This window comes from Macrosteles quadrilineatus, unplaced genomic scaffold, assembly GCF_028750875.1.
Source record: "Macrosteles quadrilineatus isolate MER2022 unplaced genomic scaffold, UCM_ALF_1.0 Scaffold_8__2_contigs__length_117827958, whole genome shotgun sequence".
Classification (NCBI taxonomy): Eukaryota; Metazoa; Arthropoda; class Insecta; order Hemiptera; family Cicadellidae; genus Macrosteles; species Macrosteles quadrilineatus.
Window position 1 is genome coordinate 7,433,159 of NW_026542601.1, and position 20,848 is coordinate 7,454,006.

At 35.7% G+C, this 20,848-nt stretch overlaps 1 protein-coding gene across 1 annotated transcript; it reads left to right on the plus strand.

Moving 5' to 3' along the window:
- Positions 1–3,011: 3,011 nt before the first annotated feature.
- LOC128999538 (cleavage and polyadenylation specificity factor subunit 1-like) lies at positions 3,012–20,846 on the plus strand (the record flags this gene model as incomplete). The annotated part of the gene is made up of 22 exons (XM_054426109.1): positions 3,012–3,200; positions 4,548–4,738; positions 5,544–5,755; positions 6,188–6,507; positions 7,181–7,431; positions 8,075–8,256; positions 9,571–9,727; positions 10,667–10,773; positions 11,056–11,229; positions 12,448–12,576; positions 13,661–13,768; positions 14,033–14,236; positions 14,603–14,724; positions 15,673–15,765; positions 15,856–16,058; positions 16,319–16,514; positions 16,799–16,868; positions 17,697–17,849; positions 18,267–18,452; positions 19,722–19,811; positions 20,250–20,408; positions 20,763–20,846. Coding segments are annotated over exons 2-22 (3,372 nt in total), but the record flags the coding sequence as incomplete, so codon positions are not given.
- Between the last annotated feature and the right edge of the window lie 2 nt (positions 20,847–20,848).

Consider the following 20,848-nt stretch of genomic DNA (forward strand, 5'->3'; position numbering starts at 1 on the left):
TAATTGTTAGAAGTAAGGGCTAACAGCATTTTTGATTTCTTTTTAGAATAAAAAATCCTTTATTTCCTGTGCTAAGATGCTTAGAAGAAATAGTATTTTAGAAATCTGATATTTAATCCAAAATTAAAATTTTTCACAAAATAGGTATATTGTACAAAACTGGTATTTCAATTGTACAGCAAAATTTCAACCAAGCCAAACTAATAGGTACAGTTTTTGTAAAGTTGTTTTCTTTTTTTTCTAACCATTATTTGTGATGTCATTTTAATTCACAATATCAACAACCAAAAGACTGAAAATATAATTTAGTGATTAATTTATCATTGTACTTTCATGTTTGGTTATAAAATCAGAGAAGATATTATACATAATTACATTGTTTTATTGGGTAAACATTTTTTTTTAATAAGTTGGATTACTATAGAATTAAATTAATACGCCAACGCCAACCAACGCAACATTTTTCGGTAGAACTCCTTCACCATTTCTACAAAAAAGTGGTCGGTGTTAATATTATGTGTGTGTGTATGTGTCTGGATGTGTACAGAGCTACAGACTATATGTGGTCTGATTTTTATGACATTTTTGGTTTGGGAGTACTAATCTATGGTATCTCCAGGTGATTTTGTCATTTGGGTAGGAATTTAGATTTTATAATGGCCAAATGGCGGCTTTCCCGTGAAAAACATAAAGTAGCGGTGAAATTGGATTTTACAAAAGACCCAAGTGATTATAATCTAAATTTAGTTCCTTATGGCCCTTTTAACTGTAAACAAAACTGTACAACCACCATTACTGTATAAAATCTCGATAAAAAGTAATTGCAGTTTATGTGATTTTCTTATACCCCTTAAAATAACATAAAAGTATATTTTTTAATGGCTCAATCTATTTTGATAAAAAGTTTGTATGTTATGGTTATTGTAACTTCTAACAAAACAGTACAACCTCTAATACTGTACAAATTACAGTTAATAAGTTATTGCAACTTTTGCAATTTTACCCATAAAATATTACTAATATTATAAATGTGAATATTTGTGTGTTTGTTTGTTTGTTTGAAGTTCAATCACGCATTAACTACTAGACGGATTTGGCTGAAATTTGGTATGATGATAGCTCACATTCCCGATTAACATATAGACATATTCTTATCTCAAAAATCCTTTCGGGCTCCGCCCTAGTGGCTCTTTAGTTCCCCATGTTAACCTTATGATTATTCATATTTAAAGGGAATTATTGTCAAAGTAGGATTGTTTACAGTTATCTTAATGTTTTTGACTTCATGAATAATTTGTGATATTCTAAAAATTGTTAATAACTTATTTTTCTCTTTTGTTTAGGTGAAGTGGTAGAACATTATGGCTATGGTAGATGTGTAATACTATAAATATACCGTGAATTTAAAGAAGCAAATGTTATGAAACTGTGTCCTCTCGCACTGCAAACGCAAAGCTTGAGTATAACTGCAATAAGCATTTCATACTTATATGCCAACCCCGTACGAAGGACGGGTACTCTGCTAGTATAACATATAGTTAACTCCCACCGCTTACCCATCATGTAAGGGTTGTGACGAGCTGGGAGGATGTAAGTTATTGTCAGATTGCTGAGACAGTTTTTTTAAATGGGAAGCTATTTTTTATGTGTGGCTCCCATCAGATACAGCTCCGTTTACTTCATGGAATAGATTCCTATTGCTTATACCCTCATGCAATTAAAATCCAAACCGCAGTTCACCATCTAGTGTTAGAACTGGTGTGTTCTCTGTCTTAGCAATTGTTGTGGAGTGGAAGTGTGCAAGTGATCACAGTGTCCTGTAAGTCGGTCGTGATTTAATCATGTCTACAAAGCAGCTGACCCTTCCACACACAGATCCCCATTACAACTTCAGGTCAGAGCTGTACTCTTAGCCATTCTGTTCTTGGATTTCGGAAGGAGTGACTGTTCCCGGCTCTCGAGCCATGTGAAGCAACTTACACCCAAAGGTGGAGATGAGGAAAGACATCCTGGAGAATGAAAAAATTTCTGCTTCTTAGAGTATCAGTACCTCCTACATTTTTGATGCCCTCATTTTGAGAGGTGTGGGTGTTTCTCTGTGTAGCCCCTGAAATGTTGGCAATGCAACGTTGAGGTTTGGTTCTGGTAGGGTCTTTGGTTTTTAGAATCCATAAGGTTCCCACTGGTAGCTATGGAATCGAATATCGAGTACATAGGCAGAGCCCCACATGCCCAGAGGTACAGCTAGTTACTCCAAGTGGCCACTTGGTATCCTGGAAGATCGTTACGCACCACCATTGGGGAGCTTGGTGGCATTCGCCCCGGTTTAGCCAAAAAAAGGAAGAAAGGAAAGGAGTCATTCGATACAAAAGTGCAGAAGAAAGAAGAGCCACCAAAAGAAGACGTTAAGACGAATGATAGTCATCGAACCCAGAACAAAGAATAGGAGGGATCTGGAGGTTGGCTTTGGTTACCCTGGGGTCGCCAGTTCACAAGAGAGGGATTTTGTGTAGGAGACTGACAAATGCCTCTTAGAATGACGTCCTGACGTGACAGATAAAAAAGGAGATTTCTTTACCTGTTATTTTTTAGTAGACGAGTTAGGTTTAAAATATTTGCTCTACATCCGTCTTATTCAATCTTTTACAATCCTACTCCTGCGATTGATCTATAATCAATGCAACTATAACCATAGCGTAAAGCTAAAGCTTCCCTAAATTCTTGACAGGACATGTCCAAATTAAATTTCCATAGTGGCATATGATGCAAATTATAGTTTACAAAAACGTTGCTTTCTCATAGTATAGATCACATCACATCTTATATCTCAATGACTCAATGCTCCAAAATATCAATGCTACCTGCCTGCCTGCATCTAACCAACCAACCTAACCTCTCAGTAGTCTCTCTCTAGTCCTAGTCTCAGTCCTCGTCCTCAGTCTCAAACGTCTCAAACAAACAAAACAAGCAAAACGCTACGAAACTAACTTTAAACCTTAACCTTATGTACATCTTATAGAATTAGAAACGAGTACGGTAAACAATGCAGTTAAAAAATGTTTTAGGATCTCTAATTACATTAACTTGAGGTTACTCTTTTTGCGGCTCTTATGTGTTTTTTATAAGCAAATGCATAAGTGAAAGTGATTCTAATCAAAGCCGGGAGGCTTTTCTGGAACTCTGTTCAAATCATAAATAGGGTAGGCATAATCATTTTATTAGTATAACTTAGGCCTAGGCTAGCTTTGAACTTCAGTCAATAGAATCAGTTGAGTTAGTTTAGCGGTTAAAAATTTTGAAATTATATGAAACTGATAGAACGATAAGTTAGTTACATTTGGTTACAGCTTAGGCCTACCAGTTCCTCAACAATAGATAGTCCTAGGTCTACTCCTACTGGCTTTGGCAGAAGGTCTACTACTGCCTTGCTCTTAAGCTCCCTGGGATGGAAAAAAATAATTAGGCCTTCCTCGCATTAATTATGCATTTTCCTTGTAAATTATTATTTACGCTATTGGTCTAGTTCCTCTAAAAGTAACAGGGTAGGTTAGTTTTCTTTTGTGGTTGCACTTAAGTTTACATCCTACATTTACTATTATACAGTAACTTACATTACCTATACATTAACTACAAGCTGATCATAAAATGAAACTGTTCTTAAACTAAACCTAACCTTAACCAAACTGCAGTATGTGAGTAAACGTAGGTTAGGACGCCAACTTAAGTGCAGCCAACTAGACGCTCAAACTCTAAACCTCAGCTCTTACTAGGTGATATGAGGTTAATAATGTTTGTGTAGGTTAAAATACAAATTGATCAAACATAACTTAGCCTAAATTTTTATCAACGAGCACAGTAACTTAAAATGATGCTGGACTTGGGCCCAAGGCGACGATGTCGTGTATGTGGATCCTAGTAACTGCCGCAAACATTTGACCAGTACAGTTCATCTTTGTACTGTATCGGCTCACCCCTTGCTTTGCTGGATACATTCCACGCTCAGGCTAATAGTCTATGTCAACGGGAAAATGCATGGTTAAAAGAGACCGCCAACCTCTTAAAAAAAAACACAAAGAAAAGAAAAACAGATTGGTAGGCCTAGGCCTTTTTTAAAGTTCCGTTGAAACTTCATCATTGACATAAGTTAATATCTTCAACAAATTAAGGCACATAAGTTAGTATCTTTGTTTTATGAGTTGAGTTAGTTTTAAATTTACTTGTAGTGCCCACACAGAACAGAAACGATATAGTTTGAGAACTTAAGCTTGTGTACCTACTGCAGTGTTGTCGATGGATGGTTCAGTACCGTAAGTTAGCTCTTTAGGAAATGGTATGAGTTTGAGTGGAAATATTGGTAAAAACAAGGTTAAATAATTTGTCACTTCAACAATATATTTTAACAGAAGCCCATCACTTGTTGTACCGGTATTTAACTCAACTTGTAAAAATTAAAAATGTTCGGCTTACTCGTGTTGAAGTAACTTTAAGTTTTTGTTCAATTCCAATTAAGTCACATCGAAAACTCTTGATATTTTTTTTATTTTCAGGAAACTCAACCATATCAGAATGTTTTCGATATGCAAAACAACCCATCCTGCCACTGGGATAGAACACGCCATTACTTGCAACTTCTTCAACAGATCGGAGAAGTCATTGGTGGTTGCTGGAGCAAATATAATTCGTGTCTTACGTTTGATACCAGATGTAGAGACAAATAAGAAAAAGCCTAAAAATATGAGTAAGTTACCCGGTACCAGTATTCAGAATTTAGTAAACTGTATGTTTCACTTAAAACAAAGCCCATGATTCATGCTTATAATCAAGTTAGACTAATATGCCTGATGAAGATTAACATGATTCATTGAGTACGGTACTTAATTTTATTGATGATCTTTATCTAAGAAGCTGGTGGTGTAGGTACCTATTTACAATATCACTGGAATTGTTTAATGCTTTCTAAAAAGGTACCCCTGGTCTTGTTACTAAGTTATATAACATCGCCATTTTGTTAAATAGGCCTAGCACGATGGATTGATACCACGATTTGAAATAGGCCTAGCAACTGGGGCTAAGTTATAATCAATCTTACTTTGGATATATTACGGCATTCTTCAGGGTTTAAAGCCAACACACTGTAATCAATCAGCACTACCCATTTGATTTTAATTTTAGTCTGCAACATAGCATTACGTATTGTATGTCGTTAACTTGCATTAACTTGCCGAAAGGCATAGTTAAAGTGCTTGCCTACAATCTGAAGGCTGCGAGTTTGAAATGAAGTGTAATGGTATCTGGACTCGGATTCCATTTGTAATTTTTGTTGTTGGCTGTCAATGAGGATCTAACAAAACGTTAACGTTAGACAGCAACATGGTTTGTTTGGATTATTTACATAGAAAAAACATAGACGAAAAAAATTACACGCTATCATATCGTGCTAGTGTCTGATCAATATTGAGGAAATTTTAGCAATGAATAATTTTTACCTTCACCTATGACTGTCTTACAAACTAATTGCAACTTGTTTCTTATTTCTTTTTAAGACGTTCCTCCTAAAATGAAGATGGAATGTTTGGCTACGTACACCATGTTTGGAAACATAATGTCCATGCAGTCTGTCAGTTTAGCAGGTTCAACCAGAGATGCACTGTTGTTAAGTTTTAGAGATGCAAAATTAAGCGTCGTTGAGTACGATCTGGATACTCATGACCTGAAAACACTTTCACTACATTATTTCGAAGAAGAAGAAATACGAGTAAGCTTTAGTCCTAGTAATACTTTTTTAGTTTATTTATTTCTATTTGAACTTAAAAAATAATGGACGGATAAATCAATTTTTAATTTTGCTTTTAACATAATTATTTTAGTTGTGTATACCCAAAAACCTAGTTAGAAATACTTCTTTGATAACTTTTTAAAATTTACCATTAGTCAACACTTTATAGAGTGATTTGACCCACTATCTTTTATTTTTGTTTACCTAAACTATGAACAACGGTTGATGGAAATCAGTTATATGTATGGCAGATACATCGTGTCTTCTGAAATTTTTTAAAAATATTGTTCGACCCTTTGAGCTCCAAAGGCTTATAATCGGACACAAGATTAACATAACTTAACAAAACTTAAGAAAAGTAAAGTATTAAATACTAGTGTCATGTAGGCCTAAACCTCACGATGTTATCAGGGAGGATGGACGCAACACACTCACATCCCTATAATACGAGTAGACCCTGAAGGACGATGTGCCGTAATGCTTGTCTACGGACGACAGTTAGTAGTTCTTCCGTTCCGCAGAGAGACCATAGGACTTGACGAAGGTGATATGTTGTCTGAAGATACTACAACTACCGGCCCACAGAACAAAGCTCCCGTTCTGGCATCCTACATGATAGTGTTGAAAGATGTTGACGCCAAGCTAGACAATATTATTGACATTCAGTTTCTCTACGGCTATTATGAACCTACTCTGCTGATTCTCTATGAGCCTGTGAAAACGTTTCCAGGGTAAGTTAAGTTTTACATTGTTGATGTTAAATAGTTCCATCATTGGAGTTAAGTGTTGTAGTTTGATGAGGGTAAGAACGAAGAGGAAGAACTGATCCTGACACCTGCAAGGATGGGAATTAATAACCTTAGTAGCCAGGGAACTTTTATCTAGGGTACCCTATTTAATGCCAAGCTCATGTTGTTATGTCTATGCTACTGGCAATACTCACATAATTAAAAAAAAAAATCTACAAAAGGTTGAGTTAAATTTCTATCCAAATAATCCTCGAGTTGACTGGTTTCGACGCCACTCGAGGAATACTTGGACAGAAAAGTTACTTAACCTCTTCTAGATTAATTGCGAAGTAGGCCTAATTTAAGAAGGCAATCAAGAAAGTATACTAAGTGTATACTTTGGCAATTCCATCTTGTGTAAAAAAAAATCCTGCTAATTTGTGTCTTTAAACCTTCCATGATCAGATCAGTAGTATTCAAATTATTGTGTGCAGCGTTGTGTTTTTTGTGTCAAGACTTAAGATGTGAACCTCTCTCTCTCAGTAAGGTTAACAGCAATATTGAACTGAAGTCGTTAAAAATAAATATATCTTTTAACAACCAAATAAGGCCAACCATATAAAGGTGTAATGTAAGACCTAAATATAACAACAGGTGGTTTTTATATTAATTCTAGACGGATAGCCGTGAGACGAGACACATGTGCCATGGTAGCCATCTCTCTCAACATTCAACAGCGGGTTCATCCCGTGATCTGGTCTGTGGGCAACCTGCCGATGGACTGTACACAAGCTCTAGCAGTACGCAAGCCTCTCGGTGGAACTGTCATATTTTGCATCAACTCACTCATCTACTTGAACCAGAGCGTTCCTCCGTACGGCATCTCTCTTAACTCTCTTACTGAGGTCTCCACAGCGTTCCCCTTGAGTAAGTATTTTTTGTATTGTGTTTTTTTTTTATTCTTACGTTGGCCTCTTAGGTTTAAACCCAAGTGCGAAATGTGTGGAGTAAAGAAAGAGGTTTTCTGGTATCCTACAAGAATGTTCAGTTCTGTAGCATTTTACTAATAAATGGTTCCAAGAAAAGTCACAAAAAGATTTATTTCTTTATTCAAATTAGAATAACCAGCCAACTGTCTCAAATAACAGGTAGGCTAAGTTAATTAGGTTGTTTTAGGTTTGTTCCTGGCTCTAAGCCACTGTTCTAAGATCATTGGCATCCAACAGATGTTTCGGTTCAATTTTTTTTAAGAGTTTCTTTTTGTTTTCTTAGTTAGTTAAAAAGCACCTAAAATCTGATTTTTGTAGTTGTAAGATAAATGTTTACCTGAAAGAGTTAGTTGTCTTGTCTTACTTAGTCTTTATAGTAAAGAATTTTTAGAAAGTCACAATACTCGCAATACTTATAATCCTGGTTAGATGAAACGAGTAAGGTTTAAAAAAATCTTTTGTATTAGTTTACAAGTAGCAAGGAAAGAGTATTGATATAAATATTGTAATAAAATAAAGTATTTTTAAATATTTAATATTTGTAAATAGGAAGTTTCCCTAAGTAAAGCTGCATATTTCAGAGATTCAGGAGAATGTAAAAATGAGCTTAGAAGGAGCTCAGGCCAGCTTCATTTCAAATGACAGAATCGTGATCTCGCTCAAGAATGGAGAACTGTACGTTCTGACCCTCCACGCAGACAGCATGCGCAGTGTCAGGAGCTTTCATTTTGAAAAGGCTGCTGCTAGTGTATTGACTACTTGTGTAAGTGTTATTTACTCTATGCTCTTTACTCTCTAAAGTATTCTCTAGTATTCTTTTTATATAGTTAGTATTGATTTACCATGTTTATCAGACAGACAAATAAACAAATTTACAATTTTTGCACTAAACAACTCGTCTACAACTAAGGGTCAAGCCAAACATGCAATGGGACTTTGTCTTAATTCAATAGGAATAATAAATAACAATAGTAATAAATAAATTAGAAACATTTAACTTGGAACTTGGAAACATCAACAACAAATCAATCTAGCGCCTTCTAGTCCAAACAATTTCTTTTTGAAAGATTCACCACTCGTGTAGAAAAGAGGTCGATGTCATCCGGTATTCTGTTGGCCAAGAGTTGGATGCGAGGAAAAGTGCTGTAGAACATGTACTGGTTCGAGTACTGTCGTCTAGCAAACAGATGGGTTTGGCGCAGGTGACGAGATGTGGGGAAGTCCAACTTGCAAAGATCAGGGGTATCAATGTCCGAGGTAATAAGCTTCCTCAGGAACAGTAGGTCACTGATTTCACATCGGGTATATGTAGTGGCATCAAGTTCAACTGAAGTTGTAGATCATGGATTGGAACAGTGTAGTTGAAACCCAGCAGCACACCAACCGGAAGAATTAAACGGGTCTGAATGTTCTGAAGACTCTTGATTTTCCCAAGCAGGTAAGGGCTCCAAACAGGTGACAAAAACTCAACTAAAGGCCTGACTAGATGGGTGAAGAGAATCCTCAATGCATTGATAGAGAACATGTTACGGCTGTTCCTTATAATGATATGGGAGAGTGAGCTCTCTTGCAGATATAATTGATATGTTCTTGAGGGTTTAAATTTGGAGAAAGCATGATGCCAAATTCCTTGATCATGAGAGAACGTGAGAGGGGTTGACTGTCCCCCTCCTAATCCCCCTAAGTAATTAGGGAAAGATGATGGGTGAGCTAGACCTGGAAAAGCATTTAGAAATATTCAAGGTCATTATCGTCTTAAAGGTCATTATCGTCACTTCATCAATAAATCAATACTGTTCTGCAGAGTTTTGCAATCATTCAGGGTTTTGATTTTTTTTAAGAACTTTAATCATCATTTTTGCATCATCGGCAAAGAGCAGAACTTTCATCCCTGAGTGTGCTGTATTAATAAATATTGAGAAAAGAACTGGGCCCAAAAGTGATCCCTGAGGCATACTGGAGACAGCAGAGAAAGGTTGAGACGGACAGCCAGACAACACGTATCTAAAGAGAACGGCCGAGGAAGATATTGCTTTGGTTGTTTCTCTGTGTCTATAATAATTCATTTTATTTGCAGACTTCCGTCTATGCGGACAACTACTTGTTTTTGGGCTCAAGATTAGGAAACTCGTTGTTGCTCAAGTTTACAGAGAAAAGATCGACTGAAGGTTTCAAACCTCCTACCATTGACCTGACTCAGCAGCCAACTAAAAAGAGAAGAATGGATACCCTAGGTAGGCCTAAAATATAATTCTTGACAAGCTAAAGATTGATAAGTGGAAATGTGATTTAAATATAAACAATTTTTAATATTTTTTTTTCTAATTAAGAGTGTACAATTATATTTAGGATAACTACTAACGAGGGGTATGCAAGGCTTAGATTTTCGATCAAGCCGAGAATTTGCAAATAGGCTGTAACCTTTAGTGTATGTTTTTCTCGCTGTTTAAGTTTTCTGAAAGATATTTACTTCTTACAATCATCCAGAACCGGCCTTAGGGACATGCAAATTGCCGTGCTTCGTGTTGCCCTGCGCTTGGTTCAAAATAAAAATAAAAATTAAAACCTCGCTCCAAATGTTTGCACTAGGCCCCACACCATTCAAGGCCTGCTCTTCAAGATTCAAGATTCAAATAGTCTTTATTCAATAATATATAACATATATAAAACATACATGTATCTGAATAGAGTCAAAATCTATATACAAATTATACACATTAAAACATAAATCTACGCAAATGTCCATTATGAAAAATAAATGGAAATTCAAATGAAATATTTTTTTTATCTACAAATTCTTGTAATGAATAAAAAGGATTTTTTACTAAGAAATCTTTTAAAAGTTTTTTGAATTTTTTAAAATTTGTCTCCTGCCGGATGCTTACTGGTAAATATTGTAACAATTTCAATCCTGCATAGGTGGTTTTCTTTGTATAATATTCTAATTTATGCTGAGGCAATCTAATCATCAAACATTACTTTGTTCTTTGTAGGCCTACTTTGTTGTTGCTTATTTTTTATTCACTGAAAGTAATTGTTATCACTTTACTTTTTTCGAAATAAAAAGATAAAAATCCTCTCACAAAAACCATTTGAAACAATTCTCACTATTATTACTATATATACGAGGATACCATCAATGTTTAGTATTATTAATTGAATTCCCTCTTCAGGTGATTGGATGGCCTCCGACGTAGCAGACATTCGAGATCTTGATGAGCTAGAAGTGTACGGCAGTGAAACTCAGACCTCTATACAATTGACCTCATACTCGTTTGAGGTTTGTGTTAGTGTATGGTTTTAGTTCAAACACACTAATATTTTTGTCCTTGTAGTTTTATTGTCTTTTAACTTACTCTTGCTGTGTTTTGCTTCATAAGATTAATTAAAAATGAAAAAAAAAATTAATAAAATTGTCTTGGGTTCAAAAAGTGAAACAAAAAGTAGTAAATTTTTCACAACTAAAAACTAATCACAGTACATTATTCACATAATTTTGTATTTAGAATGACCTGGATTATTCAAGCCGGTAATCTCACAACTCACTTATATTCTCTCCTAGGTTTGTGACAGTCTGTTGAACATCGGTCCTTGTGGTAATGTGTCGATGGGGGAGCCAGCCTTCCTGTCCGAGGAGTTCTCTAACAACACAGATCCTGATGTGGAGCTTGTAACTACTTCCGGTTACGGCAAGAATGGTGCTCTGTGTGTGCTGCAGCGTTCTGTGAGACCACAGGTCAGTTCTTGTAGAGTGAAACGTGCCGGTAATCTTTTTGAATATACTGATTGTCAGTGATAGGTTTATCAAAATAAATTGATCAAGAGTATTTTTTGAAACAAATTAACTTATATGCCTATGGGATGAAGTAGTTTTTGAAAGAAAGAGCGCTTGGCTTAGGAATAGGCCTGCTTAGAGAACGAATGAACGGATAAATTAATGGGACCCAGGTAAAGAGTTCCAGGCAGTCGACAACACTCAAAAAATTCACAACACAATCAGTGCATCTTCAAGTTAGCTTCTTTAGAAGGAAGTAGTAAGGTAAATTAATATTGTATTTTTTAAGATTTTTACTGAGGAAATTTTTAGGCCAGACTGTGTGAAATCAGAGGTGTTGTCATGATTGCGGTATATTATCACACAGTATTGTGGCGATTGTGAGATATATTCTTGCTGCGATCAAAAGACATTATCATGTGTGTTGCCGTGATCATGAGAAACCATCATAGATTTTTCTGTGATCACAAGTAATGATCACGAAAATGCTGCAATTGCGGGAAATCATCATCGTCAAAATATTTTCACAAATGTCTGACATCGCGAGATATAGAGAGTGTTGCTCTGATCGCAGAAAATCATCACTAATGTTACTACAATTGCATGATAACATGGATGTTGCCACGATCTCAGAAAATCATCACGGATGTTGCCACAATCGCGGGAAATGAATGACAAATTTTGCCACGATCGAAAGTTATAAAAAAAAACCATGTGGCTGTGATTGCAATAAATTATCACGAAATCCGCAGAAAGGGTTTTAACTTACTAGCAGGTATTTAACAAGTAAGTTTTGCTGTTATCATTGGCAAGTTTTGTCCTAAAAATTAAGATTTTTGAACCTGGAACTGTCCTTGAATTTTATTTTGATGAAACACTGGATAACCTGTAATAACCGGTAAACTTTTAGTTCGGTTTAAAATTCTATGCAAAGATTCTAAAGACAATTAAGATTATTGTGAATGTTTTGGTAGAATCTCAGCTGGTTAAATGTTTATAGGGAAGACCTTTTACATGTAACAAGATATCAGTTTTGTTTTCCACTTGAAAAAATTTTCTGCGACTTTGTGAGCGCTCTTGGTCCTAACCATCTAAAGTTTGAAGCATCAGTTTGAATTTGAAATAAATCTGTGAGTGAGTGCACTGTATGTAAACTTAGGTTGATGTTAACTTTTCCAGGTTGTTACCACGTTTGAGCTGACTGGTATCACAGACATGTGGATCGTGGCAGGGAGGGATACAATACAGGATGAGTCCCAAGATCCTATCCATGCCTTCCTTATTCTGAGCCAAGCTGAATCATCCATGGTAAGAAACCCTCTGACAATTCATCAATGTATCAAAAAAGTCAGTTAAACTGCTAGGCGTATTTCAATCAGAGTAATGAAAGTTTGTATGGCCTTTAACAGACTATGTAGAGAGAGTTCTTTTTGCCTAACAGCAGGTGGGACCTAATCATTACTTATCTTGTCACTAAATGCCAATCTTATAGCGAATGCTGACAAAATCCTGCATTCTAATCATAAAACCATCTTCACCCTGAGTTTCAATCCTACCTGTCAATTTAAAGCCAACCCAGTTTTCAATCAACAATTTTAATCAATTTTAGTCAATTTTAAAGGCCAGTCCGAGCGTTCTGCATGGAGATTTTCATGACCGTTATTAAACTCCCTAACCCATTTCCGCACTTCCTACTCATTGCATTAAATGTTTGAATGTATGCATCGAATATGTTTTATGTGTTAAAAAAATTACCCGTAGCCTTATCTCACATGCAGCGGAGGATTGAATAGTAAAAAAAAAATTGTAATATATCAGCGTACTTGTGAGCTACAGAGTTCAATGATGCCAGTATGCAGCATAGCGTATCATTGTGGAATACTCACAAACTACAGAGCTATACGGTATACAATAACGGCCCTTACTTACAACGCCCTTAGTAAATGTTTACATTTGGAATATTTTATACAATTTAACATAATAGTGTTTTGGCCTCTGGGGACATCAAAATTAAAAAGTAAATTTGTCTTGGGTCTAGGACTTGCCATGCCACCTAGGAATAGCTAATTCCTGATAGGGGAATTCACTGAACTTTAAAAATTGTATCCTTAAGTTTACAAATTTTAAGTTATTAAAAGTCAAAGCAAAGATTTAACCAAGGGAAATACAGTTGGTACAGGTCAAAATTGAGCAATAATTGAAAAGAGTGCTGCCAAATACTACATTAGAATAGAACGATGTGAAAGAAAAGAATGATAGTTGTTACGAACTATTGCAGAATATATTCATTACCAATTATTTTAACAAAACACCGTACAATTTTCTGCCACCATATAAATAGAGGCATAATTATATTCATTACTCTTGCAAATTAAATATTATTCTTGTTTAGATTCTCCAAACTGGTCAAGAAATCAATGAAATGGACAGTTCAGGTTTCAACACCCAGGGCCCAACAATTTATGCTGGAAATCTCGGCTCTAACAAGTATATCATCCAGGTAAGAACAATATAAATTGTAAATCCACTTTTGCTTATTGTATGAGACAAAGTTATTGACAGTTTATATTTTGAAAACCGAGTGTACAACAATCCACTTTATTATCCAGAGATATACAGTAGAACCTCGATCAACCGTGGTCAATAGCTGCCTCTTAAATTATGTTACATAACCTCAAAAATACCAAGACAATTTTATAAATTGCGTTTCCTCCGTCTAATATATTAGAGAAGAGTTTTTCACATGAACATTCCTTGTTGCCAGGTCTCTCAGATGGGCGTTAGACTACTCCAAGGGTCGGAGCAGATACAACACATGCCGCTAGACCTGGGATCTCCGTTGGTTCACGCTACCTCCGTAGATCCTTATGTGTTCCTGCTAACGGAGGACGGACAGGTGGTGGGTCTGACGCTGCGAGAGACTAAGTCCTCCGCTCGACTCATCGCTAAGCAGGACATCATCAACTCGGTACGTTTAACATTGAATTACACTGAAGAGTACAATTAACACAGTTGAGAGTGTCAATCTTGAGTAAAGGTTGCACTATGACATAATGGGTTTATACAAAAATAGCTCTGGCTTGAGAAAAATTTGGTCTTAACTAAAATTCAGGTTAAAAAAACATGACACTTTGTCACTGTGGTAATGAAATTATAATTTACTATCCATATCTCTGGTGCAATGAGAAAATCTTAAGTGATACTGAAGTTCTGTTGTTTATGTGCTTTTAATTTTAAATAATTCATTCAATTAAAGTATTTTATAAAACTGTCTGTAGTAAAATATTTCAACCAAACTGATTTCATTGCACTAATCTGAAAGTGTTATTTGCAGAAACCGCACATAACAGCGATGCACGCTTACCGTGATGTGTCAGGGATGTTTTCCTCCTTGCTCCCCGAAACTGATTTACACCTGGACCCTGAACAGCAGTCAGCGCGAGGAAATGTGAAAAGGTAAGACATAGTTGGGTTGATAACGTTCTCTCCTTATGTTTGCGCTTATTGTGTTTGACACTCATAAGATCACTGTCGGTACCTATCCAAAATCGGATCCTGCAATTTTTGTTGGGGTGGACAGGATTGTACTTTGAATTTGGGGTAGAACTGTTATTTTCTTCCTGATTTTCAAGGTGGGAACTTTTTTCTCCTTGTGCAAAAAGTTTACTATATAAAAAATAAATTGATAGAAGCTCATGAAAAGCCAATATAGGAAACAGAATCAATTCAATGTCTTAATTGCATTGTTGCATAAAAAAAACAGCTACTGTTTTGGTAAAAATATATAGGTAGAAACAATCAAAATTTTTAAATCTCTATTTATCATATCCAGTTTCATCATGACCGTGATAGGCACAATTGTTACTACCTCCCACGATCAAAGAAACCTCATCATCGTAACCTGTCATATCTGCGAAATTGTGAGCATCTCCTGTAATTGCAGGGACGTCATTATCTATCGGTCCCGCTAGAGTGACAAATTCGTGAACATTTCCTGTGATCGTGGAGACATTATCATCATTCACTGGTGATTTTTGTGAAATTGTATCGCTGACAGTTTAAACGAATCTCGCATTCAGGAAATCCCAAAATGTAATCTTGCACAAAGATCAAGATATTTTTTACAAAAATTTCCTAAAATTTTGTGACTTGTCCATCTAATTTATTTTTAATTTGACGTACTGGCTTATACAAAAGTCTGGTTTCCTGTTTATTTCTTTGTGTGACATGTTACATAAACGTTGTGTACATAATGTTGTTATACATAAAAAATGTCACCACTTAAGTATTGGTGGCATTGTAAACCATTCTTTCTCATTTGGTCATACATAAAATATTTTGCCCTGACTGGTTATACTGAAATAATAAATAATTGGACATTTAGTTTCTGTTGTTTTGTTGCAGAGAGGTTGATGATGAGGACGAGTTGTTGTATGGAGAGCCAGGAGCCGCAGAGAGGGCTGGCCCTGCCAAGATGGCTGGCAAAGCTGCACCTTGGTAAGTCTACACTGTATCTCTTAGGCACAATAATGGCTGTACTGCATCATATTGCCTGATGTATCACTAATACCTTCGTCTCTCTGCCAGGTGGAGCAAGTACTACATGGAGGTGAAGGCCACCTATTGGCTGATAGTGACTAGAGAGAATGGCCATCTAGAGATGTATTCTGTACCTGATCTGCTGCTCAGCTACCTGGTGGCAGGGATAGGTACTGGGCTGAGAGTGTTGTGTGACAGTCTGGGTGCCATCCCTACTGTGGCGCAGAGCTCTGGTGCCTCTCATGACCATGGTAAGTGTTTTGTTTGGTTTACTTACTAAAAGGGTTTTGCGGGTAAGGGCTAACAGTTGACTAGAGGCTGGGAAAAACTTTTTGGCTTGGCTCGGTAATTTTTATTAGAGATTTGAGATCATTTGTGGCCAAGGTAGCAGAAAATCGTCTTTAAAAATGCTCATTAAAAATTTAACAATTTAGCCATAATTGCAAGTGATGTTGAATGGCCATACCTTAGTTTATTGGAGGTTATCTTATCGTTTTTGTTGGCTGTTCAGGTGAGCACCAAGTCCGTGAGTTGCTAGTGGCGCCCCTGGGCAACATGAGTTCTCGTCCTCTACTGATCTTACGACTAGACGACCAAGTTCTGCTGTATGAGGCGTACCGTTATCCCAAGGGCCATCTCAAGATGAGGTTCAAAAGAATACAGCAGAGCATTCTACTTCGACTCAACGAAGAGCAGAAAAAACAAAGGTCATTATTATTTTGAGATTATGACTTAAGGAACCCTTTTTTGGGAAACAAACTAATTAAGTATTACAATAGTACACTAGAGTCTAGATTACCTGACAAATTAGGCTGACCTTCAATGGTAAATATTTTTGAATATAATTATTTCTGACAGTACCGTGTTCAGAACTAACACTGATTTTACTGTGTGCCATGTATAGAAAAAATAAATATGATGATTAATTACTATCCATATTTACATGTTTTATAAACATAATATTTTATAATCATATTTCTATTTTTTACAGGGGTAGACCTGGCTCGGGCCCTCGAGTAAATCAATTGAGATACTTCGGCAACATTGCTGGTTACAACGGGGTAAGTATTGAATCAAATTAAAATACCAGAAAGAAACTATTTAAGTTCAACACTAATAAAATACCACATATATTTTTCAACAGTATTAACTGACAGAGTTTGATCAGGATAAGACCCAATTGATTTTCAAGTTAATGTTCTTTTGTTATAGGCTTACTTTTGTTAAAGAAGGAGGTTACAAAGAGTTTTATTTTGTTGTGTAAGATTTTAATTGAAAACTTGTAAAAATAGAAATACATTCTTTAAATCAGTGTTTATTAAAATTTAAGGATGTAACATAAAGCACAAGGGCCTAGGTTTTAAGGAATTTTTTAGCAGGCTTACCTGAACAGGAAAGAGTCCTAACTGCCACAAGAAAAAAGAAACACAATACTTTACACTATATACACAAAAAATTGGAATATGTTATATTCATGTTTTAAAAGAAAATTATGCCAACCAAACCTACTTTTAACTTTCATTCTCATCCACAATCTTTTTTCGTTATGTAGTGGTAAATATTGCAAATGGCAATTGACTTTATGGTCAGTTCAACTGGATTAGCATTGTTACATCAAGGAATTTTTTATATTTAGGTTTGACATTACATGATAAATACAGAAAAAATGTATATCAGTTACAAACTAGTAAACAAAGACAAACAATTTTAGTAGTAAAGTTTAAAGTACAAAGTACACTTTGGTAACAGTAGTCAACACAACATTGCTGCCATTCATAGTCTTATCCTCAGTGGCGTATCCAGGGGCAGTTTTGGGGGTTTGTTTAGACCGCTCTTGAATGTAAAATGGGAATTTTCAACAATAAAAATATTTTCTATCTGCTCTGCAGGTGTTTGTGTGTGGAAATCACCCTCACTGGATATTCCTCACATACAGGGGTGAGTTGCGGATCCACCCCATGACTATCGATGGCGGAGTCACTTGCTTTGCTCCCTTCAACAACGTCAACTGTCCTCAGGGCTTTCTGTATTTCAATCAGAAGGTAACAGATCTTGACGATTAAGTGTACTTAACTGTTTAAAAAAATAGTTTGTAACATAGTCAATAGCCAACTCAATACAAAGTTTCAAAGTTTTAACAAGCGTTCTGAGTTACAGGTTTTTATCAGAGCCGGAAAATAAACTCGTTGAATAAAGTAATTTTATTTCTACAAACTCCGAAATCCAAAGGATAAATGGAAATGAGACGTTACTTCTAAATTGTGTATTGTGTCAAAAAAATCAAGTGTACAAGTGCGTTTTAATCTTGTACTCAGTGATCAACTGGTACAGTTGAAATTTTTTCCATTTCAAAAGTCACGAATATGAAAAGCATTTTGTATTTATAACAACTGGTTCACATTCTGTCCATCAATAAACTACTGTATATTGGTACTGTTAACCTGGTTCTGTTTTCGCAGGGTGAATTGCGTATCTGCGTGTTGCCGACTCACTTGTCCTACGACGCGTCCTGGCCTGTCCGGAAGGTGCCGCTACGTTGCACACCTCATTTCATCACTTACCATCTGGAGAGTAAAACCTACTGTTTGGTCACCAGTACAGCTGAAACCACCAACCAGTATTATAAGTTTAACGGAGAAGATAAAGTAAGTGGAAAAGCCTCATAAAATCTGTTTGGAATTTTTAGGTAACTTTAAAGTAAATGTTGAAACAAATCTGTTGTAATGCATTCAAACACTTATTTTGGTATCTGTCTATTTGAAACAATAACTAGAATAACATTAGATACAATTTTAATCAGGAAATTAGAGTGGTTGAAGTAATACTCTGATAAAATTATAAAATTGCCCAGTGTATGGGCAATACATTTTTGAGTCAATTTGAAATGTAAAAATATAGTTTAATTTATGGATTTTACAATACAATTGGTGTGTTTTGTTAGCTTAGTGGGTTTTGTTTCGGCCTTCAGAGCGAGAAACTGGTTTGATTCCCGGTTTAATTAGGAAACATTTAATGGGTTTGGCCGCTTTCCCTTAAAAGTGTCTGCATCACCTTCCTGTGGTTTAGATAATAATAAAAAATAGAAAAAACCTGTCGCGGAATCTTGGGGAAATACATTACATCAGCTTGAGTAGCTTTGTTGATGGGCTTTGAGTCTGTACCTGCTCACCAATGTCAGTATCTAAAGTATTTATTTCTGTATGGTGTATTTATGCCACTCAAAAAGCGGATTTAAGGTATTTAAGCGACCCTGGACTGAGGCGTTTGACAGTGCTGTTTTGTCAAAACATTTAACTTCTTAAGAGTTCTTGGAGCCTAGACATTCTAACTCGAAAAACAATTAAAGAACTACAAAGGAAATGTCTAATCCCACAGTATACTAGATATTTAAATTACAATCACTCTGGTGTTTGAACAAATATTTTGAGATGGTAAATAACTCTTCAGCGGCTGATTGAAATTTACAAAATTAACATTGCTCTTATGACGGGCAAATCGAAGATGGTTGTTAGTTTTCATGGACTCCCTTGGAGACCAATTCAAAACTACAAAGAACATTACTTCACACTATACTAGATATTTTAATTATAATCACTTTAGTGTTTGAAAAAATATTTTCGAATGATAAATAACTCTTCAGCAGCTGTTTGAAATTATCCAAGATGGCCGCTAGCCTCCAAGGACTCTTATTAATTAATTGTTACTATTGAATCAGCAGACATGTATTGTAAAATGTGCTTTTGTAAAATTTGCAGTTTCAGGAACTATTAAGTACAATGAAAAATAAATAAAATCTTTGCCATTGTGTCAAACCAATCAGTTTGTATGTGTTACTAAATTATATAGAATATAAAAAAAATCTGCTTTTGGTGAAAACAATATTTGATTCTTTATATTACCGTTTGTTTTTTTAGGAACTGTCAATAGAAGAAAGAGACGACAGGTTTCCACTGCCTGTTCAAGAAAGATTTAGTGTATTGCTGTTTTCCCCCGTTTCTTGGGAAGTAAGTAAGATATTTTTTATTTAATTGGTAATATGAGGATAGTTGCAGAAAAATTGGCAAAAACTGAAAATTCATATAGGGTAAATTCAATTTTTTTAATAAGCTGCCTGAAGAAGCAAAATTGGTTATTTATTAAAAAAATAAACTGTATGACTGTACGGCTAAAAATCCTTTTCACAAAATTGATGATTATCTATATAAGATGTGAAATAAATATTAGATTTTGAAGATTAAGTTAAAATAAAGGTGTTTTTTTCATGTAGCTATTTAAATTTTAGATATATTGTACTGTAAACACTGAATCACCTTGTAAACTATGTATAACAAATGACCTGTCCTATTTCTTTAATAAAGATCAATGGGATTAAATATTTCTTATTCTTATTCTTATCAGCTGTCGTAGGAGGTCAGGTATAATTGTACATATTCTTGTTTTAGATTATTCCCAACACCAAGATGGAGCTGGAGGACTGGGAACATGTGACTTGTCTGAAGAATGTGAGTCTAGCGTATGAAGGAACTCGCAGTGGACTCAAGGGCTACATAGCTCTCGGGACTAACTACAACTACAGCGAGGACATCACCAGCAGGGGGAGGGTGAGTGTATACCTGGAATTATTATTTTTTTATTATAGTACTGTGCTATTAGACCTAAACATCCAATGTGAAAGCCGACTTTTTACTCTAAACAGTTCGATAAAGTCTCCATAATGTATGGTAAATGTGTGACCCCAGGTTTGTGGGGGAAGGGGGTGAAAGTTTACAAAACTGGTTATTTTTTTGGTTTTGATGGATTTAATTGTAAATCAGTTCAGGCAAATGAAAATTTGCTTAGTCTGCAGGTTTGGTGCAGCGGGGGTATTTTTTATTCACTGCTCTGAACTATTACCATTGACTTTAGTCAAAGCTATCACTAAGTACTATGACTGGGTGCTTACATTCTTTTTCCAGATCCTGATATTTGACATCATTGAGGTTGTGCCGGAGCCGGGTCAGCCTCTCACGAAGAACCGGTTCAAGATGTTGTACGCCAAGGA